At 39.1% G+C, this 22,773-nt stretch overlaps 1 protein-coding gene across 6 annotated transcripts in view; it reads left to right on the top strand.

Moving 5' to 3' along the window:
- Positions 1–22,773, top strand: part of PTPN13 (protein tyrosine phosphatase non-receptor type 13) — a 111,632-nt gene that overhangs the window by 50,285 nt on the left and 38,574 nt on the right. For 5 of the 6 annotated variants that reach the window (XM_083861277.1, XM_083861274.1, XM_083861276.1 and 2 more), the window contains 4 exons: positions 3,521–4,084; positions 13,615–13,710; positions 15,357–15,456; positions 21,713–21,932. In XM_083861277.1, the coding sequence (XP_083717403.1) occupies positions 3,521–4,084; positions 13,615–13,710; positions 15,357–15,456; positions 21,713–21,932 (980 nt within the window). The remainder of the gene's footprint in view (positions 1–3,520; positions 4,085–13,614; positions 13,711–15,356; positions 15,457–21,712; positions 21,933–22,773) is intronic. The other variant, XM_083861279.1, reaches the window with a different exon arrangement.

Here is a 22,773-nt window from a genome sequence, read left to right as displayed (position 1 = left end):
AAAAAAAAAAAAGGAAGGTCATAACATGAGTCTTGCATTATAAAGATGTACAGGTTCTCTTATGCAGGTTCCTTTTGATCATTAGTTAGATGTTTATTCCTTATATATAGGTTTTTGCTGGTGGTTCTTTCCTTCGTTTTCCCACACATTTCATTATAAAAGCTGGGGAGGGAAAAGCTGAAGAATAACCACGTGTTGACTTAATGAATTTGGACTTGAGCATGCTATTTAACTGAAAATCTATGTGTTAAAGAAGGGATATTATTCCAGTCTGCTCTGTTTTGGAGGTGTACTGTTTTCTGGAAGCTGAATACATGAGCCTTGTGCTGAAAGAGACTTCCTGCAGTAATTTAAGACTCTTGATCCAAGTAATGCTGAGGTAGTGGAGGAAGTCCAGGATTAAAAAAGTGACAATACCTTAGCAGTTGATCATATGACTTACCAAGTCTATAATAGTACTTCAAAAAAGGAAGACTTGCCCTTGATCCTTGGCCTCTGTGCTCTGGTGTTAAAAGCAGCATGCAGTTTTGGCTGGGATAAAGTACAGGTTTGAAAGTTCTCTATTGCTGCTTTGTTTTATTCTGCCTTCTCAAGATACTCAGGCTATGGACTCCTTGCCCCAAAGTCTCTTCTTTACTCTTCTCTGAGGATAAATTTAAAACAGCTTATATTGGCACTGTCAGTCAATTTGGGCAGAGCTTGTTGAAATAATGTAATGTGGAGAGGGATGAGTTTTGCAGAAGAAGAATTGGCAAGGGTGATGGAAAGCGAAAGTGGGAATGGGGAGAGTAATAAAGGACAGATGAAAGACTTCCAAGAGAATTTTGCAGTCTCAAGCCTGAATACTGAGGCCAGCTGTAGATTCATTTTGGTACTATGTAAAAATCTCATGCTGAAGTGCTTAAGTCAATGTGGATCTGAGTTAGACCTGTAGAGTGGCAGAGCAGTGTGCAAGTGGAACACCTCCTGCACTACTTGCTGACAGGACAGCTCACCTCCTGTCTTATCGTGCACTTGGCTGGTGGAGTGGCAAAGCTGTAGCCATGAGTGCTGCCCTAGTCACTGCCCGTGAGAGTGCTCATGGCCTTCACTTTTTCTCATGAGGGGAAGCCCAGTGGGTGGCTGATGTGTGGAATAGAGAGAATCTCTTGTGGGCTGAGGCAAAGGAGCTTGTGTCTTCAGTGCCTCTGTACCAACAGGAAATAGCTTCTGGTATCTCTTAGTCCACAAGAACCAGCTTTGGTGGGGAGGATGCTCCTTCCCCCAGCACTCTTTTTGAGGGACAGGTAGGGTCTTTCTCACCAGCACACAGCAAGACAGGGTTGTGTCTCTGGGGTGCTGTAGGGAGGATACCCACAGGTGCTAAAAGTACCTGGTGACTCTTCATTGCATGTGATACTTCAACAAGATCGTGCTTCAGTGTGCAGAGACCTAATGACCTTTTGAACCAGGAATGTTCTTCTGAGTCATGACCAGTGCTGTAGCAAGTAATCCTGTGTGCATAGCTGTGGTAGTGTATTGGAGTTGCAGCTGTCTGCTTCTCTTGGGTATTTTTCTGCTTGGTTTGCCTTTGTTTTGTTCAGTAAGTTGCCTGCATGTAAATGCTTTCAGTGTTAAAGAAGTGGGTGTTTGGGGTGTTTTTACAGCGTGTAGAGGAGATTGTTTTGGTTTTTTCCAGCCTAAAATTATCTTGGAACTCTCATTACTGGGGAGGATTCTCAGAGCTCTTTTTGTTTTGCGTTTCTGTTGGCTATCTTAAAAAGCAAACTGCCAGTGTTTAGTTTTTTTATCTCACAAATGACTGAGTTAAAATCCTGTTCAGGATTGTTTGTCCTTGGTGCATGTACATGAATGTGAAGTATGTGTTTGCAGAGTGGATATTGTCCCTCTGCTTTAGATGGATAATGGGAACTTCACAATGAACACTTATTTTTAAAAGGCTTTTTTGTGTGTGAATACTATATGTAGTTCACCAGCCTTAGGATGATGTATAGTCTGAGAATAAGGTAATAATGTAATATTTACTTGACCACTAAGATAATTATGTTTAGTTTAGTATTAAAGTTATCTTTGCAAAGTATGAAATGAGACATCAGATCCTTTTAGAAGATTAGCTCGTTCTCATTGGCAAAAATGTTTTTGGCTAGAGCATGTGGGAATTGTGTGTGATTTCTTACAAGACACCTTTTAGACAATCCAAACCCTAACATTTTACCATCATGTATTTGCGTGGTGGTAGGAAGCAAGGGGCTACTTGGTTGCATTTGGCTTGAGTCTTGCTGGTTTTGGTTGTTAGTTAAGTATCACAGAAATAAAAATTACAAACTAAAAGCACAGCCCCTCTTGAAGGAGAATATCAGAGTTGAAAGGTGTTTACACCTTTAAAAGCCATAAGCTTTTAGAACACTAGTGACTACATTTCCAAACATCCCTAAAGCATTCAGTGAAATTCTGTTTGGAAGGATAACACTCCAGATAAAGATCATCAGGAGCCTGCTGTGCGAGTGAGGCAGTTAATTTCAATCGATGCAGGCAGGACTATGCAGCATTCTTTAAGATTAGTAGATACAGCACAGTGATTACTTTAAGCTCATGACTGCTTGCTTTTGCAGTGAAATCTTCAAGGCTGCTCCTTCTTGAAGAATGTACATGGATGGGAATATCACCATAAAGAGGGAGCTAGCTCTAAGGAAGGCATCACTCACATGCCATGCTGGCTGCACCTGGGTCAAAACTTCTTGGTCACCATGACATGATATTCTTCAGAGACCACGTTTTTCACTGATATGGTTCTATCTCTGGCAGTTTCTTTTATTCTGGAAGTAATTTTGTGAGAAGAGAGAGGGAGAAGAGAGATTCCTAAGTATTGGCAGATCCATGTGTTAGTGAAACTCAAAGGATGCAGACTCATAGAATCATTTTAACCTTGGAAGCTTTGCTGGTTTGGTTTCAGGGTAATCTTTATCAGGAGCAACTGTAGTCACCAAAATTAGTCATTAGAGGAAGATCCAAGATTTTTATAATTCCTAAGTACACAGTCATTCTTTCCTTAGTGCTGACTCTGTTGCAGGGCATCTGTAAATCTGTAGAACAAACCTGGACTTGTTATTAATACCTGTAGGCGGTGTATCTGGGCGTGAGAGGAATGGCTGATTTCAGATTGATTATTAAGTAGTATTTTTGGTGATAGTCCAGGCTATTTTGAAAATGAAACTAATGTGAAAACTTTCAGCAATTATATGATCATTTGGGGGCTTTTATTGTTAATACTGAGTTATAGTAGGTCTTACTGTTTTTCTTGGGCATTTTAGAAATAAAAGAAATAAAATAGTCATCATATATGAAGTATCTGGATTTCTGTCTTTGCTGACTGAGGGAGCCCTTGGAGTAGCCTTCTCAATGCTTTGTGTGATAAAAACCAATGCTCAAGCATATGTTCATTGTACACTTTAACTGATTTGTGTTGGACTCCTGTGTATTAGGTAAAAAATTACATGTATGAAATGTCTCCTTATTCCAGGAAATACATTGGCAGTTGATGCGCCTGATGGACACAGAGCTCACTTCTCTCAACAGACCACCCTTAACAAAGGACTTAGCAAGTCTATGGGATTTCTGTCCATCAGAGGAACACGAGACGAGGAAGAGTTTTTCCAGGGCATTTCTGCAGATTACAGTTCGGGTCAGGAAGATGCTTTCTGTCCTCATAGGTGTAAAACCAGTGAGCTTGAGAAAAAAGGTCACCTTCACACAGATGTCCCTCCCAAACGGAAAATATGGGCTTCTTCCACAGATTTGCTTTGCAGTACTGACAAGGCAGCTGAGAGGGACCATGCTGGAGGCTCTCACAGGCACAGCCATCAGTGTGAAACGTTTACAGTACGGACTTCTACTGCTGCCAGAAACAAGGAAGCAAGATACTCTGATGGGAGCATAGCACTGGATGTCTTCGGACCGCAAAAACTGGACCAAACGCGCCACGGGCCTGAGACATCAACTTCTGCAGCAATATCAAGTGCCTTTGACAGGATAAGAGAGAGGCAGAAGAAGTTGCAGCTTCTGAGGGAAGCTATGAATGTAGAAGGTTAGTGAAGCTTTTTGATTTTCTGAGTATTCCAGTCATCAAGTAAAGATTTCTCGTTATGATAAATTTGAGTTTTCTTGTAGCAGCTCTTAAAACAGCTGAGGTCTTTGCTTCATCTTTTTTATATAACATGAAGTCATTAGAGCATCTGTTGCCAGTGAAGATAAGTGTGGTTGTCCAGATTGCTTACTCAGAGTAGTTGATCTCTAACAAGTATCAAGCTCATCAATTACAATTAGAAAGAAAAAAAAAAAAAACTGGTAACAGCCAATTGTCAAGTAATTTTCCTCGAAGGAAGATTCTCATCTCCAGCTATTAGAGATGGATTTATGCCCCTGAGGAAAGGCAGAATTTAATCTCCAGATCTCTGTTTTTGTGCTGTATAACTCTGGACTTAAGCCCTTAAATATGATTTTTTTTTTTTTTGGCTTCATGTTCAGATCTTTACTTCAGTGGGAATACCTCACACAAGTTCTATCAGTCCATTAAAAAAAATGCATGGGGGAAAAACAAGTCTTGTTGTGGGGAAAGTTATAAAATGACCTTGATGCAGAACCCTGTAAGTGGAACTCTGTTTTATTTACTTTGGTTTTGTGTTGTGATATTCAGGGGCTGTAAGTTTGAGACAGTTGGATAGAAACTGAGAGCAGAGCTGGATCCTGCTTGTGCTGGGCCAGAAGGCATAACTTGGGTCATCCAAGGTGTGTGGTACAAGAGCTGTATGTACAGAGCTAGCTCAGGCATTTACTCAGGTGCACTCATGAGTTAGCCTGCCTGGTGTATGACAGAAGTAACTGTGAAAACACACCCTACCGTGGCCTCCTTCTTCTGCCTGAGCTGTAAACACCTCCATATTAAGGAGAGATGATAAAGCCTTTTGTGAAGGCTGAATTTCTGAAAAGCCTGCTTATGCCCTTTATGGCCATCTTGGGAGATGCTTATATTGCATTTAGCATGGAAAGCAAATCCTTTCCTTTTGTTCCAGAAAGGAGGAGTGTTGCTGAAATGGCATAAGCAGGTTAAAAAGCTGCTGTGATTTCTGTACAGCTGGAGTTCTTTTGTGCTATCAAATCAGCATCTTCCGATGAGGGTTACATTATCATGTGAAGAAATGAACGTAGATGAAAGCAGCACGATGAAGATACCATTGTTTATCTCTCTAGCAGTTTACTATCTGTTATTATCTACCGAGATGTCTGATGAGGTAGAGGGAAGCTTGGTTGGCTTTTGGTTTAAGAGTCTGAAATCAACAGAGTCCATCTCAAGTATATGAGTCAACTCGATGTTGGAGATAGGCAGCTGACAGAGTTTAAGAGGAGGCCACGCCCAGAATTGGGAAAGCTCAATAGCCCTGTTGTTCAGGAGTGCACCTTTGTGCAGGTTTGTGTTGCACAAGAGCAAAACCAAAAGCATGGCCAAACCCATTGATGAGCAATGGGTTTATCATTCTCATTCAAGCAGATTGGGAGATGGCAGAAAACAAAACATGCCCGTGCCTTGCAAACTGAGATAGGTCAGATGTGTGAAACTACTCAATTCATAAGGGGAATGGGTGAAAGTGCAGTCAAAGTGAACTGGGAACTGGGCCCTAGTAGTCACAGAGGCTGTGACAAACGTGTACAGGGAAGATTGAGGCAATAGCCAATTACTCACTGCCCTCACTCATCCTTCTGAATTACTTGCCAGGAAAGGAGTAAAGACACTTTCTCAACAGGTAGCTGGGTTTCAGAGTTTTCTATTTTTAAGGAAGGTGTGTTTCACTCTTGAAGGTGGGAATGTGTGCTTCACTGTTACATTTTAGGTTCTCAGTTGTTGGATTTCTTCAGTCAGTTAACTACTTAAAGAAAATCTTTTGGACCAAAAAACTGGTTGTGAATGTGAATTTTTAATGAGCCAGTTTAAAGGAGTATTCTAATAAGATGGATGATGAATGCTTTTCCACATAGGAGTTAGTTGCTGTTGTCTTACAGGGCTTGAGAAGCCTGACTGGAAGTATCTATTCTGCCTTAGTGAGCAGATTCACGAGTCTTAATACATAAAGTCTGCTAGTCTGTTAAGACTTGTTTCCCTTTTCCTTTTTTTTTGTTCCATATGTTTTACTGTTCCCCATCTTACATTTTTTTACACGAGACATGTCCTTTGAGATCTTTCATAAGAAATCTATTGCCAGCTTCGTCTGTCAAGGAAATGAAAAACATTCTTGAGGGGTTTTGTGCATCACTGTTGTATGTAATTTTGAAGTACTTAGTGGGTAGACAGATATTTCCACATCCAGCACTATCAAGTGTCAAGTGTGTGTGGAATTACTCTTCTGACCAGCATAGCTGAGAGGTCTGAGTGAAAAATAGGAAAGAGGTATGAGTGAAACTGCAAAAGTTCATGCAGTTTGGAATAAGAGTTCATTTCAGTTTGGAGGGGGAGGAATGGGCAAGGAGTCACAGGAAATGGGGTTATGATTGGGTAGCAGAGGAGACACAATCTGCCTTCTCTTTGCCAGGTCTGGGGATAATTTCAGTTCAGTTGAGCCCAGGTCTAGGTTACAGCTAAGCCTGTGTAAATTGTATTGAGTCTCCACTTTTGGCTGTATACATTGTTTTTCTGTTTTTGAATTGTGAAGTGACATTGGACTCTCTGTGAGTTGAACTTGGCGAGATAAAACTTCCCTCCTCAAACTACAAAGGAATTTAAGTGACATATGGCTTATTTTTCTTTAACTTACTTTGGGTTAAGCTGGTAAACTTTTCTGTTATTCATAAAACCTTAATGAGCTGACTGCCTTGGAAAAAGAAAATGTTCTTATGCATAGGCTCTGGTTTGCCAAGCTTTCACTCAGAACAGATTTTTACAATCTAAATTATAAACTCATGAAAAGCAGAGTTTATAGTGGAAAGAATGACAGGGCTTTAATTACAGCTGTGCTGTAATACTGTGTAGTGAGCTGCAGACCATCTGAAGTGCACTATAATATACTGTTGGAACATCTCAGATTTAGCCTCACAAGGCTTCCAAGGACTGTGTCCTTGTGACTGCCTTGCTCTTGAACTTGCTGTCTTGTGTTAATCTGCTGTACAGTTTCAGGGTTGGGGTTGTTTATCTCTTCTATACTAAAGATGGTTGTTTATGATTAGGTGCCATTTAGCCAGATGGGGGCAAGGGCAAGAATCTGCTATTTGACTTAAGGTGTAGCCAATTCTGATCACTAATAAGAGACTCCAAAAGTATGTGGTAATTTTACCAAGACAGTAAGTTCTTCAGCCTTGCCCTTTTGTTCATTCTTGTTTTGTTATGGAGGTTTTGTGACTTGAGAGTTTATTAGAGTTTTGAAGTTGTTAGGTGTTAAACCCAAACATCTTACCTGTGCCTGGAGAGCAGGTTTTGTTTTTGTTGTTCTTTTGAAGCTTGGAAGTTGTTGCCTGGCACCTGCTGATAGTGTCCCATTTCTTTCAGAGAGAAAATAATATTCTTTTACATTTTGCAAGATTGCATTGCAGCTCAAGAGCAGGAAGGTGTCATTTCTTCTCACATGCTCCAGGTTTTTTTGCCTTCTCTCCCACCAAACTGATGGTATCTCCTGACACTAGTTAAGTGTACACACACTCAAATTTTTCTATTCTAGGCCTGCCTTCAAATAGCTCAGCAGCAAGGCACAAGGCTGTGATATGGTAATGGTAGCCTTGTGTGAACCTCTCCTTTTGCTTAGGCAGCTCCTCCCCCCACTCTTTGTTTTGAGTGTATGCATAATTCAAAGTGAAAGGGTTTATATGTTACTTGAGTGAATGAGTACCCTTTTAAATTTTTTTTTTAAATGCGGTGTTGTTTATGAGGATGTTGTAAGTGAGAGGCATGAGGGAGCATAAAGCTTGCCCATGTCCTTGCGGAATACAGGAGGACAAAACCAGTTAAGAGAGTAATAATATAGCTGGTTGTGGGTTGAAATAGCAGACAAGGCAAAAAAAGATGGAAGGATACCGAAAAAGTTGATCTTGCTGAAGCTCTGGAATGCTGAATCCAGGGGTGGAGAAATGGGGGTGGTTTGGGAATATTTTCAAGCCTTTGTTAAATGTTTTTGCAGTTGGGAACCATGTGAATTGCAGACCCACAAGCTGTGTTTATTCCTCTCTCTTTTTACCTTTATTTTTTTTCCAACAGAAAACTCAGATTATTAAGTCCTCAGATTTTATGGTTTTTTGTCTGATCCGTTGCTTTTGCTTCATAGAGTCAGTAGGAAGAAGCAGTAATACTCTGTATTTCTAGACAAGAGTCTTTTCCTCCTAAGTCGTCTTCCATGTGTTTATCTCATTGAACTGTTCTCATTAGCTACCTTGAAGACTCATTTTGACCCAGTTTATAAAATTTCCACATTATGACAGCCTATGTTTAGCTGGGAAGGTTGCAGTTAAAGGTTACAGTTAGGGATACTGTAAATGCCTGGATTTTAGATGCTCTCTTAGTTTGAAGGTGCATTTTTGAATAAGGGAAAATTTCTGCAGGTATTCAGGTAGCTGTTGGTAGCAAATTTATCCCAGCAGATTAAGCCCCAGAGATTTGAATTTGGGAGCTTCTGTAGAAGTGAATTAAATGGGAAACTGGATTTAGAAAGGAAAAAAGAAATAGTTGCATTACAAACCTAGCACCGTGAAGTGCACATACTTCCTTTTTCTCTTGAATTGTATGTTCTGGGTTTCTGAGTTCACTGCGGGCCTTTTGAGTCAGGCACAATGGCATATCTGTTTGCATGTGAAAGCAAAGGAATGGGCAGTTTGCACTTGTCTTCTGGTGCTGCAGTGTGATTTAAATTCATTGGTGGCAAAGTAGATTCTCGTGTGGTGGTCTGTCCAGTAGAACAATGTTCAGAATTAATTTTAATGGATCTGAGAGGTAGGACTGATACTATTTCATTTAGAGAACTCCAGCTGTTGATTTTACTGAGACAAGAGATGATGGCTTTTCAAGGAAGAAGGTATTTGTGGGATATCTGTAAAATACAAGTACTGTGGCATCAACAACTACTGAGTTATACAGCTTCATATTAGGTAGTAAACTAGCTCTTACAATTGCATAATTGCACAGCAGAGTGACATCTGCTTTATCTGCTCTATCGAGCTTTCACCAGCTCACACAATCTGAGATTATCAATTTTTGGTCAATACATTACATTCTCAGTTGGATAAAATGTTTAAATTAAAACAGGCAAACAACTTTGTTAGACAAACTCTCAGTCTGGGCCTGTGTTTGTTTGCATACCTTTTCCCAGATGGCATGATCCAGATCCAGAAAACAAGGGTATCTTTCTAAGTACAAGACTTGAGTTCTTACCAGACCCTGGTATTGTTATTGTTAATCTCTCTGTTTTCCTTTCTAGCCTAGCACTAGAAATGTGTGTTCTGTGCAGTTTTCCAAGGCTACGTTTTCCCTATAGATTAGATCCTGCCAGGCTGTCTGCATCAGATTGGGCTCCCCAGGGGGTTGCCTGGATGGCTGGCAACTTGGACTGCATGTGCAATACAGCTTTTTCATGTAGAATGTGAGTGATGGAAATCTTGCAAATTAAAATGGGCCTGCTCCCCTGCAAGTCTGAATGGGTTAGTTTCCTTCATCAGCTGTTGGATGTGAATCCTTACCAGGAATTTGAACTGGATCTTGTTAAACCTATACTGGCTTGCTTAAGATCAGTTCAAGTTTTCTTAGATGAAAAGAAGAAAGGAAAGGGAAAAGCAAATACGAATCTACTGATTTAACTCATGGGAAAGAACTGAGTCCCAGCTTCTGAAGGACAGTTAATGTGTTTTAAGTGGTATTATGGTACCACTCTCCTGTAATAGACACCCACCAGTAAACTTCAAAGGACAAACAAGAGCTCTCTCTCTCCCTGTCGTGAAACTGTTGGTTTAATTCTGCCGCCTTCTCTGTACCGCCAGAAATAATTCCATAATGATGTGTATTTGAAAACCTGTGTATCTGATGTGACTCGTGTTCAGAATAATGAAATTCCAGGCTGAATGTGGTTCTCTGATTTCTGTTGAAGTTGGCTGAGGTGAGGCTCTCTGTAAGTGACTTGTCTGGGCTTGCATGTCTCGCCTTGCGTAAATAGCGCGTTTTGTTATTTTATGCTGCATGAGGTGCCTGGGAGGTTGTGCTCTGCTGGTTTTGATAGAGAACTTGAAAAAGCACCACTGCAGCACTAAGCAGCACGAAGACAGACTCTTTAGCTTGTAATGCATCATGTAGCTTTGCATCATGGAGCTACCACATGCTTATTTTGCTTATTAGTACAAGTTTTATATGTTCATTTTAGTTACAAACTCTTAAAGCATGCTTAAACTCATGTGGGATTTTTCTACTAAGGTATGAAATAGTTCAAAGTGTTCTGGTAAAAGACTGTAATCTAAACAGTGAAATGTTGAGAAGGGTAACTGATACAATTATTTTTGCTACAATGAGCTTGGTGTTTATAGAAGTTAAATCAGTTCCGAAGTCTCTCTTCAGTCACCAAAAAATTTTTAAAAAACCCCAAGAAACTAAGACAACAAACCAAGACTATCCAGAATTCCCAGGGAAAATTGTAAACATGGGAGATAAGTTGTTTTATTATAGTCTTTAGTTTTTGTTGTCAATTTTCAGCCCCTTCCCTTCTAGACAGACTAGTCAGACTTCTAGACAGACTAGAAGTTTGTCCTTACATTTGAAACTTCTGTATGAAAAGCTAAACTTTAATTTGATCCCAAAACTGGGACTTTGTGACCTTTGGAAGCCAATTCTTAATTAGAAGCTTTGCTTGGACATGATCCAAATGCTTTCTTTGAAGTTAAATCCTAATATGATACGTTAGAATCGAGGAAAACTTGCTGGAGGAGACGAGAGAACATAAATTATTTGGATGACTATGCAAGCATTATAGATGGAATATTCTCAATATTTACATTTTAATTGAGTATTTGCAGGTCTGCAGTGCATATTGTCTGTGCCCCAGGAAGGAAGGCCTTGGTTAAGAGCGGGTGCAGTGCTGGGGGGATGTAGGGGGTGTACACAGACATTTGTATAGGCCAGCAGGGAAGTGGAAGGAAGATGCCCCAGCAGCAAACAGTTCCATATCTGTATGTATTTTCTCTAAACTGAGCAAAATGGAAATAAATCTAGAGGATTTACATGGAATTTCAGGATGTAGCTTCTTATTTGCCTTTAAACTTTGCCTGATAGCCTGGCATAGAAAGGTCATTGAATGCTTCCAGCAGATGATAAGAATACCTTTGCTTGTGTTCTTGGGTTGTGTGGTCTTGATTAGGGAGGAGGATGTGGCAAGACAGGGGTGCGGTCCTGTCTCCAGCTCTACTTGTGAATAGGTTTGAGCCTTGTTGGGCCTTATGTGGGGGTCTGTGACAGTATTGAGATAAACAGTATATGGAAATCTTGCTTTTGGTTTCTTGACTTGTGAACTTCTTGGCCTACAGCATGGCACCAGCTCCTGCTAACAGGATGAGTCAGGAGAAGTCAAACCCCCTGCAGGGTCCCATATCATGCCACCACCTACAAACACTTGTCTCATGGTTTAACTGCATATTTCTGTTTTACCACGGGTTTGGTTTTTTCAAAATTTCATGTCTCAAAGAACCAAAATGGAGCCATAATTTGTGTGCAATTTGAGAAGCCCCAACTGCTGACTAAGTGGAAAAAAATAAGTCTGTTTAAAATCTCATGTCATATTTTATTGTTCCCTCTCCATCATCTTGCTTCAAAGTCAGTTCAGCAGACTTGAAAAACCTACTGCTAATAAAACTACTGGGAAGCAGGAGGTCTGGTTCTAGTTAAACATTTCAGTACTGTAGCTCCAGTGTCATGTTTGGATTGATGCCTCACTTCAGGGCTGGGAGCATTTTAAAAACACATCTCCAAAAGCTACCCACTGAATTTGGGTTTTATTTCCCATGGTAGGCAAGTAATTGCTAGACTGGGGGCAGATTTCTTTGTTGTAAAATCCACAACATTGAAAGTAGCCATTGTGAAAGACTGAAGCAACCTCAGTGCTCCCACACAGCCCCAGTGGATTCTTTTCATCTTGCTGTAGGTCCATATTGCTCCCTTCTGAAAGTGTAAAATGTTCTTTGGATAAATTTGGTTTCATCCTTCTAAACTGTGCCACTGGGATAGGCTGGTGAGACTTGTTGGTTTCATGAATTGACTTGCAGCTTTGCTTACCTTTCCCAGTTTTCTTAAAGATTCCCTATGCAGCCCAAGTGAGCCGGGTAGAAATGGGGAAAGTATTGGCTTTTAAAGAGGAAGGTTTTGGAAACAGATAGTCCAAAGTGAACATTAACTAGTCTTTAGTTCTTGGAGTACTGACTGCATTATCTTAATTCTTTTCATGCTTTTTTCCTATTTGGAATTTTTCCTGCTTCTGTAGGAGCTCTATATGAGTAGTGATGTTGACGAATCCGTTGTCTGACCTAATAGAAATTCTGCAGCAGGTTTATTGTTCCCTCAGAATTTTTCACCAGATGTTCTGTTTTCTGGACGTGGGAAGTTGGAACTTGTGATTTCCTTGTTGCAACCTCCAGAAATACCTGCTCATATATTCCCCATTTTGTATTCTTGCATTGCATATTCCTTGCTGTAGTGACTGGCACTTATTTTCACAGCAGTTACATGTGTTTTTTCTATATCACTGCTTTTGTTTTCAAAAACATTAACTATGGTCAGACCAGAAACAGCCATCTGCAAATAAGGGCACCTGAGTTTTTTTTGTCTCGCTTTGACAGTGAAGCATTGATATTCCCAAGATGCAGAGACTCTCCTTTTTGTATGTGTTCTGCTTTTATGCACATTCTGTGGGTGGCTGTTGGCTTGTGCTTAGGAAAGTTCTGGGAGATAGTTGCAAATGTCAAGTACATTCCCCCTTCTGTGGAGTCCTTTGCTCCAGTATGTTATTTACGTAATCCCCTGAGAGTGGGAACTGAGACTGCTGTATTGATTTCTCATCACATCAATTTAGCTGTTCTGGTTAATTAAATATCCTCTAGGGGCTTACTAATTGATTGTTAATCATATTTTGTGGATGTCGAAGATGAGCTGAATTATAATTTTTCCAGTGCTTGCTTTATCTCTGTGGATATTTTTCCTTTTATATTGTAAAGGAACGAGAGACTGAGTTCTGGAGATTTCCTTTGTATGTGCAAGAGCTGCAGACCAAGTGTTTGCACCTGTTTTGTTTGCAGGAGGGATCTGTTTTTGTGTTGGGTCTCAATGGGTTTTTTTTTTAATACTAGTTTTAACTTGGAAGTGATGTTGAGGGAAGTTCAGAGGAGATGGCTGTATTGGGATAGCCAAGAGAGGCCAGGCTGACCACAGAACCCTCAGGCCATGGGAACGGAATGGGACTGCACAGCATCCCCTGGGTGTTTGCTTTTAGACTCCACAGCCACAGACAGACATTTTAAAATGCTTTGAAAATATTTTTAAAATTTCAAGTGTTTGTGTTTGATTTTTACATTATGACTGTTGCTTTCTACTTCTGATACCTTGATTTAAATTTTCAGAGCCCTTGAGAAGGTACAAATCTTACCACAGCGATGTTTACAGTACTTCGAGTGAAAGTCCATCTGTTATTTCTTCAGAACCAGATTTCAGGCAAGGTAAGGCCAGTGTTTAAAAACTAACAAACCAAAAACCCAAAGAAACAAAAAAAACTAAAGAAAAAAGTTCAAGATGAGAACCAGACCCCAAAAGCTTTTAGTAGGAGTCTTGATAATAGTCCTGATACAAAGTTCTAAAATGACAAAATTACAACATCAGTTACAGATCAGCATAATGTGCAGCCTATTCAGAAATGAGTTTGACATTTAGCACTCTGGGAGGGAACTTGGTAGGAAAAACTGGAAATAGTTAACTTTTTATTAGAAGTGTTCTTTTTAAATAACATACTGAAAAAAATGATGGAATTGTTGTTAGTGCACAGTAACAGTGAATTATAAAATCCTTATGTGGGACCTCCATGGTATAATTATATCAGTGAATTTTACCATGAGTCTTAAGTGGTTTATATTTATATGCCAAGGATTTAAGTGTAATGCAAAAGTACTGCACAGTACAGGCTGTTCGTAAGATGAGTTTTTAAGTAGTTTCTATTAAATCAATCACTTGAAAACACAAATGATACAAAGGATTGTTTGCTGATGTATGGCAGGAAGAATTATCTTTGCAGAAGCATTATAAAAAATAGAGACAAATTGTTTGGTGAAAATTAGGAAAGAAAACAATAGTTAGGAAGCCGGAATACAGCTGCACTATATGTATTCTGTATGCACAGAATTCCAGCCCAGCCTCCATGTACTCACTGCTCTCTCAACCTCCTTTGTCATTGTCTGTCCTTGTGCTTGCTGAGCCAGAAGCCTGAGGAGCAGAAACAAGTATTGAGGCTCCTGTAATTTCCCTTTGCTTGCTTGCAATTTGGAACAGACTGTCGATGTGTTCCAGTCCAAAGTCAACAACTCCTAAGTTTGCACAGGCAAGATAGAGCTGCCTTCTAGTCATAGTGTATCTGGACTCAGTGAAATGACTGTCAGAAAGAACTATTTCTAAATCAATGTGGCTTTAGTGTGTTCTGCAAGAGCTCTCCTGCCAGCTCAGTTTGCTGAGGGTACAGTTGAGAGGGGGAAGTGAAATACTGTGTAAAATAAAGCTCTAAGTGTAACATCTCCTGTAGCTGCTACAGGAAGATCTCCCAGCAAAAGCTGTAATTTTACAAAGAGAATCACAGGTTAATATATTGCCAAAAGGAAAAGAAACCTATAAATTATAATGAGGAGTCAGATTCCAGAAGTTCCAGAAATGATTAGAAGTTCAGATACTGCTTTCTTAATTCCTTTTCTTGTGTACTGGATGCATAGTTAACTAGCTGCTCTCTTTCTGGTCTGGAGTAGTTTTGTATGATGTCTGCTGTGTGTTTGTCTCAACTCATGGCTGACAAAAAAGATGTGTTACCTTGGGAAGGTGTCTATGCAATTGTGTGGGGTTTTATTGTGATTTCTTTCAGGCCTTCCTTAGTATTCTTCTTCAAAGGACTATCAGCTACTTTAGTTGGGATAAAGCTGTAAAATAACTCTGAAAACTGAAATCAGCTTCATTATGTTAATTTGTTTTATACTGTAGTGCCATTGTGCAGAACACATGAATTTGATTCCTTCTGAGTAATCTCATATGACTGATAAATCCTTGAGATGAGATATCTCTGTGTGCTTTGTTGCCCAGTCAGGTATTAATTTGTCTTTTGGTTTGGTAGTGAGAAGAAATGAAGGTTTCAAGAGAGATGAGGCCAGTGGTGTGTTATCAGGTGCTGATGATATCTCCACATCAAGTCAAGCTAATTCTCAGAGGACAAGGTAAACCCTTAGAAAACAATGTGTCTTGGAGTGCTTTTTTTTTTGTCAAAGAATGTATTCTAAATCTTCAGGTGAAGTTTTTCACTCCCATCCCTGCTTCTGGTTAAGATGTGAAAAAAGACATGTAGTACTTGAATAAAAATAGCATTTCAGAATTATATCTTGCATTCTGAAGTACAAGTCTCATGATGCACTGTAATGTAGAGGTAAGTTGAGTGTCCACATTCAGTTCCCATATTTAATGGAGACTGGGTTGAAATCTGTCAGGTTGCTGTAACTGTCAGAAGGTCAGGGGCTACGTTCTACTTGGAAATACTTAATTATTTTTAACTCTACTTTTCCAAAATAAAGTTTTTGAAATTACTGATATTAATACAGATTTATTTGCAGTTTTTTCATTTATTAAGGACATGGCAACATGCTAATTTCCTTGAAATAAGTCAGAAGCCATATACTTGGTTTGGTTATTTTGTCAAAATCTTAGCTCATGTTTTTGTGTTTGAATTGATGTTTTTTAATACCTCAGCACTTACTAAGCAGGACAATTCAGTAACAGTTTATGCTTTTTGAAAATTACTTTCCTCTGCAGCATATCCAAATATTGCAGCTGTGTGAGTTTCATTTTTTCACGTGCCATTCATCAATACAGCTTTAAAAAGTAGGTTCTGTTTTGAACATCACCTTAATACAGCACTTTTTTAATACAGCAGAAGCATATCTTGCCATACCTGTTATATTTTGAGAATGATTCCACTCCAAAGGTTTGAAAATTTTTATTGACATGGATCTTTTGGATTTAAAAGTTTCTTCTGGTCTTCACCAGATACCTAATCACCTTGGAATATTTCATCAAAATGATGCAGATAATTTTTGTAGCAAGGGGTAAAAAAAAAGGCACATCTCCTTCTTCCTTTCTTCCCTCATCACATCACAGCAACAAAGCCTCCTCTTGGCAGCTTTTTGCTTTGCTTTTAGATCAAGAGAAATATTGCTGCTGTGCTCAATATTCTAGGATCTTTATATGTTTTTGGCATGTGTTGGAGGGGAATCCTGCTTTATTCTATTAAACATAGAAGTGTGTGAAGATTTGGCCTGTGTTGGGTAATGTGGCACTGCTGGTGAATGTGTCCTCCATGTTCACTTAGAACAAAGGGTGATGTCAGTAAATAGGACTTAGAGCTGTGCTTTGAACATGGAGATGAAAATAAGTGAGTGCTCCTTGCACTATATTGTGTGCCAAAAATGGATCTGGGTAAGGCAGGGTCTCAAATGAACTGCATCTCAGTGCAGGTGAGCACAAGTTCCTTGGGGGGGTCATACAGCTTTTGGTTACTTGGGTTGATGAATTAATTTCCTTAGTACCTACATTTTGCCTGAGAAATGCAGTAATCTAAAAAACCTATATTTTGGCATTTCTGGCAGGGAAGAAGTTTTTAGGTGCAGGAATGTGACATCTGTGTAATGCTGTATATGTTAGTGGTGTCCAAGCAGTCATGGGAATCCAGCCTGTCTTCACATAATATATGGGCTTTTATGGCAGTCTTATAAGGGTTACTGGTTTATATTCCATGTTACCCTGTTCAAGAACTGTATGTTCTTGCTTTGTGTTCATGCTGTCTTAGCACCACACTAAAATGGCAAATCATATTATTGCCACTGTATGTACAGAAACAATTATTTCCTTATTTCCTTTTTTTTTTTTTTTTTTTTTTTTTTTTTTGGTGAAAACTGCCAAGTCAACCTTCATTCTGCTTTGCCTTGAACCCAGGAAATTGCCCATTCAGCACCGTAGTTATGCTCCCAAATAAACGGCAGTAATTTGCGGATGCTGATAGAGAACTTTTGTTTCTATTTACAAAGTATTTCAGAAACAGAAAGTAGTATGTGGTATGTAAATGAGTCACGTTATAAATGAGTCAGTGTTGTAAATGAATCGGGCCTATTATGCAAGTGAAAATGCTGAGGTAAAGCAGTACATAGTTTCTCATGGTTTGTTTCACATTATTTTATATTACTCTGTTAAGACTGGTCCCTTTAATGGATGTAATTTGTATGTGTGAAATCTAGAAGGAAAATATGTTTTGCAAGCACAGCATAGACTTACCTGTTGTACTCAGCAACAGAATGAAGCTTACATGTATGTAACTACAGAGTATTTTTTAGTATTTTTTTTAACTTCCTATATCCTTGACCTCCACTCTGATACCACTGCACTTGCATGAAAATGTCATGGTAGGGTACCACAGGTAGTTATTTATTGATTTTCATAATTGTTCACCCATTTTTATAGGTGAACAAGTTTGGGTCTTTTTATTAATATAGCTACCAGACAGTATGTATATCCAAGATGAAGAAACAAGGGTGCCAGCTAGTTTTACTAGCTTCTTTTGCAGACCTACTGATAAGCAGGACAGCAGCCACAAGCGGAATTCAGTCCTGTAGTAATACTTAGATTATAGCGCCAGTAATAATATGAGCTAAATAGAAAGCAGTGTGCTCTCTCTGTCCTACTACAACAGCTCCTAAAAGATTCCAATGCTAACAAGTGTAAAAGGAATTCCATCCAAGATGGTTGTTAGTTAAATGGGGGATTTCTAAGAAAGTAACTTAATATTTTTATCCAGGACATTTCATGTTGTTGCTTTAAAACGTCTTGTGCTGCAACACACCATGGCTTTTATAAGTTCAGGAACCTCAGGTCTCAAAGTAAAACTGATGATAACAAGTAGTTCCAAGGAGCAGGATCTCAGAGTTTATATGCTTTGGCTGGCCATTTGATTCCAGGGTTTGGGGGAGTATATGCAGCTTAATCCATTACTTAAATTCCATCAGCACTTGGGAGCATGTTTCAGGATCTCTCTTGTATTTAAGAGATACCATCTGTACTTCAGTACACATTAATTTTACTGCTCCTGTGGCATATTCTTAGAGCCAGTCTGTTTAATTATCCACAGAATTATCCTGATAAAAATGAGTTGTAAATCAGATAGGAGGATTTGGATTTGAGGGAGGTTTCCTTTAAAAGAAGCTGCAAAGCTGTTCAGACTTATCAGAAGGTGCAGCTTTTGCTGCTTGGGTGGGCTGTGCTGGCCTGTCCTGTTAAATTAGCAGAAGCCATAGACATTCAGTATTACCCTTCTCATGGTCTCTGACTGTTGTTATCCTTTAAGCTTCTTGGAATGCATTCCTTGTGGCAATGGCTTGTGTCTTGTTTCCTCTCTGCATCTTGTATTCCTTGGGGTTTTTTTCCTTTTTTGCTTTTGTTTTCTTTTTCTTCCTTTACTATTTCTTCCTTTTTCTCTCTAGGAGCAGCAGCTGACATGGATCTCTTCCTTCTGTTGCCTTTTCCTTCCAGTAGATTTCATTTTCATGTCCTTCCTACCTTACCAAAAGGCATCCATCTTTCTCAGTCTATTCCTGACCTTCCCACTGCACTAATCATTAGGGAATGCCTACCTGCTTCCCTTCTTCCAACTTCCTTCTCTGATCCAATACCTGCTAATTTCTTGGTAAGTACACCAGGTGAAGAGAGAATTCACTTCTCTTTTTCTTCTCAAGCATCAGCCTTCCAGGTTTGTGCTCCCCTACCATCTGCAGGTTAATAAGCAGCTGTGAGATTCTGGTTTGCAGTCAGACACTGATGAAAACACAGAGTAGCAGCCAAGTACTTGTCTGCTGAAGCACCACACAAAACACACTTCTCTGATGCTATCTGTTAGGAATGTATTTTAGACTCTTGCTGTCTTTCAGTAATAACACTTGCATATTCAGAACTTCACAAATGAGCTCTCCTGTACATTTCAGCAGCATTTCCTTTTCTGTAGGAGAGATGCATTCCTTTTCTTGGAACCTGAAGACTGAATCATGTTGCTCCCCATAAAAACTGGCAGTCTGACCAAGCCAGAGTTAATTTTATTGACTCAGGATGCTGAAACATGCAGGTTTATGTTTGCTGATAGTGCTTATGTACTAAGACAGGAAAATTTATAAACCCTAAGGTTTTTGAGCTTCCTCCACACCCACCCCAATTTTCAGAGAAAATATGTGTCAAGATGTAGTAATACATGTCAGAGATGATAAAACCAACCTAATGATAAAAAGCTGCTCATTGCTCCTGTTGCACAGGGCAACAGTTGTATGAACTGTATGTTTTTAAAAAGGCAAGATATTTTTCTGCAGTAGGTGTTCTCACAGAAGCAAGTTTTTAGATAGAGCCAGTTGTAGCATGTCTTTTTCAAGTGTCTTTGATAATTCATAGATATTTACATTCAGAAAGTGTTTGTTTTTATTTCAGAGCCCATCCTTAGACCTTGATCTGAAGGGTGCTTGTGGGTGTATTTAACTTAGGGTTTTGTCAATATTCCCATATATGTCAATCCTGACAAGTTTCCTCATGGTGAAAAGCTAAGCATGTGCTGGCAGGTCTGAGGCCTTTTCTCATTTCTTTGTCCTTTTAGGTGCACATTATTCAGTCTTTTGTAGAAAAAAAAAAACAAAAAAAAAACAGAGGATGGAGAAGAGGAAAAAGTGCTATGAAAGCCCTGCACAGGGGAAAGGATAATGGGCTTACATTAATACATTTGTTCCATAACTACTCTGTATCTTCCCTGGAATTCCCTTTGAGGAACTTTAGCATTGTTCTCTTCTTATATTTAACTCTTCTTATTTTAAGGCTAGTTTTGTATGATAACCAGTGGCACTTTAGTATTAAAAGTATTGGTATTCATTAGTAATGTTGTAAAAAGATGAAAATAAAATTTGAAATCACATCTACCAGTTTAGACAAGTGTACTGTCTTGGACAGGTGCATTTTTCTCTTAGTTTATTAACGGATATGTCCCTCATCAAACATATCTTTAGGTTGTCATAGGAAGCAGGTATATAGATTTAATGTATTTTTTAAAAGTCTGTATATTACCTTACTACAAAGGGCCCTGTGTCACTCAGTGCAGGATTGCTCTGTATTTATGTATATTTCTAAACCTGACTGCAATGTTACACAGGCTTCTAAACATTTTCTCTGCTTTTTTATGTTTTTCATTACTCACTTTGGGTGGTATGCTTAACACTCAGTTTAGAATTGCCAAAAAATGTGCTTTTTTCCTGAAAGCCACCTTAGTATCCCCTGTCCATTTTTGTTTAAGAATTGCCTCTGTATAGTTCCATTAACAGGGAGACAACACTGCTTTTTCTTGGTTTAGGATTTCTACAGAAGGCTCAATTGGTTTTTGTTTAGTTTGAGGTTTGAAGTTGTTTTTCTGTAAGCATGAGACAGAGAGAAGGAGAGTGGAAGTTGGGTTTATTTTTCTTGCATTTCTCACTTGTTCATATTTCCTAACCAGCTATTTTATTTTTCAAATAAAAAATAGCTTTTATTTACCCGAACAGGATGTGAGTTTCTTTTCTTATGTAAAGAATAAGGCTGATAGGATGTTTGGGATCAATACTTGCAGAAAAGAAATTGCAGATATGTTGCTGTGTTTTTTTGAAATATTGACGCATTTTTTGTTTGGCTTTCTTATTTTTTCCTTTGGGTTATAAATTTAGACTCTAATTTAGTCAATGGGGTGGCTGTGTATCAGCCAGATCAGCCAGGCCATTCTTGGGATTTATTTTTTTTTTTAAGGAACCATCTTCATCAAAATAAGATTATAGAAACATTAATGTGTGATATTTAGAATACTTTAGTATATAGGATGTTACTACGTAAACATTTTAATGTAAATAATTTCAAACTGTACTGCTTCTCAGGAGAAATCAGGGAATAAATATCAGGCCCATGCAAACAGAAAGTGTTGAAGCAATATTTACTTAGAGAAAGTACACTATTACTTCAGTTTTTTCTTTAATGACATGTTTTTGAGCACGCCTTTTTCACAGTCCCCACATAAACAGAGAAATAAAGATATTTCCAAAGCATTAATACTTTTCTTCTTGTTGTGCATCTACTAATTTTGCACTGATTCACTGAGTTTATGGTGTTGAGTATTTTTTCAGTCTGCAGCTGAGCCTTTATTTTCATATGAATAAATGAGGCAGTTCTGCAGGCAGCTGCAGAAACCTGGTGTGTTCACTTATTTTCCACAGTGATGGATTGCTGCACAGAGGTAACCTCCTGGCTGCTGAATAAATGTGTTTAATGCAGTGTTTGATGACTGGTGTTTGTGCTCTGTGTTTCCACTTGGGGATGTGCTTAAAGCAGCAGAATGTCATAGGCATTCCTGCTAATCTATCATCCCCTCTGACTGTCCTGCAGGCAGCATGAAGCACCATTTGAAGGCAAACTGATCAGTCAAGAAGTGATGCTGAAGCGCCAGGAAGAAGAAATGATGCAACTGCAAGCTAGGATGGCTCTGAGACAGTCCCGGCCCAACCTCTACCCAGGGGATGCAATTAGATCCTCAATGCTTGACATCACCAGAGACCCACTGAGGGAAATAGCCCTGGAAACCGCCATGACACAGAGAAAACTGAGGGTAATGCCCTGAGCTCAGGTGAACTCTTGTTTTCATTGAAACACAGCAGTGTCTTGCCTGAAACTCTCGTATGTGGGATTCATAAACCAGGCTCTGTAATAAACAGTCATCAGCAGATGAAATACCAGGTGTGTGGTGTTGGCCTGCTTTCACAAGGTAAAACTTCTGAGATTTTGTGGCATTAGTGGCTACAGAGCCTAAAGTGGCATCAAGAGATGCTGAAACAGACAGCAAGGCTCGACAATTGCATCAATTAAACAGTATAGCATCCTAACAATGGTAAGGCATAGGTTTTCTCCTCTATTCTGTGGTGTTCTCAGCCACTTCATTTGCATTTCTCTTCGTGGAATGTGGATGTGCCCTGCCAGCATCAGAGGTTATTAAATGAACAAGTAAGGAAGGTAAGGAGAGAGAGGATTCATTTGGCTCATAAATCCACCTGAATCCCTGTGCAAATCCCCTTTGCTTTCCCAGCTGTCTTGGTATGTGCATGAAATATAGAATTACACACAAAGAGGGAGACAGAGGTTTATAGGTAAACAGAGTGTCTGATGTGTAGAATAGATGATGGCTTGATGCCCTCTGCTGCTACTTTCCATGAACTGGATTTTTTTATTATTATTTTTTTTAATATATATATATATATATATATATATATATATATTTTTTTTTTTTTTTTTTTTTTTTTTTTTTTTTTTTTAAGTAAGGATGGGAAAACTTGAAACATGAGTTAGTTCATGTAGGCTTTAACTAACCAAGTTGGTTCCCCTCTCTGTTCCACAACTCTTTAAGAGGTTTTTGTGAAGATATTTTGCATATAGTACAGAGTAGGTAGCAGGCA

The sequence above is a fragment of the Zosterops lateralis genome, assembly GCF_965231275.1.
Source record: "Zosterops lateralis genome assembly, chromosome: 5".
In the NCBI taxonomy this organism is placed as follows: domain Eukaryota; kingdom Metazoa; phylum Chordata; class Aves; order Passeriformes; family Zosteropidae; genus Zosterops; species Zosterops lateralis.
Note: the sequence above shows the minus strand (reverse complement) of the source record. Positions and strands in the feature narration are given on the sequence as shown.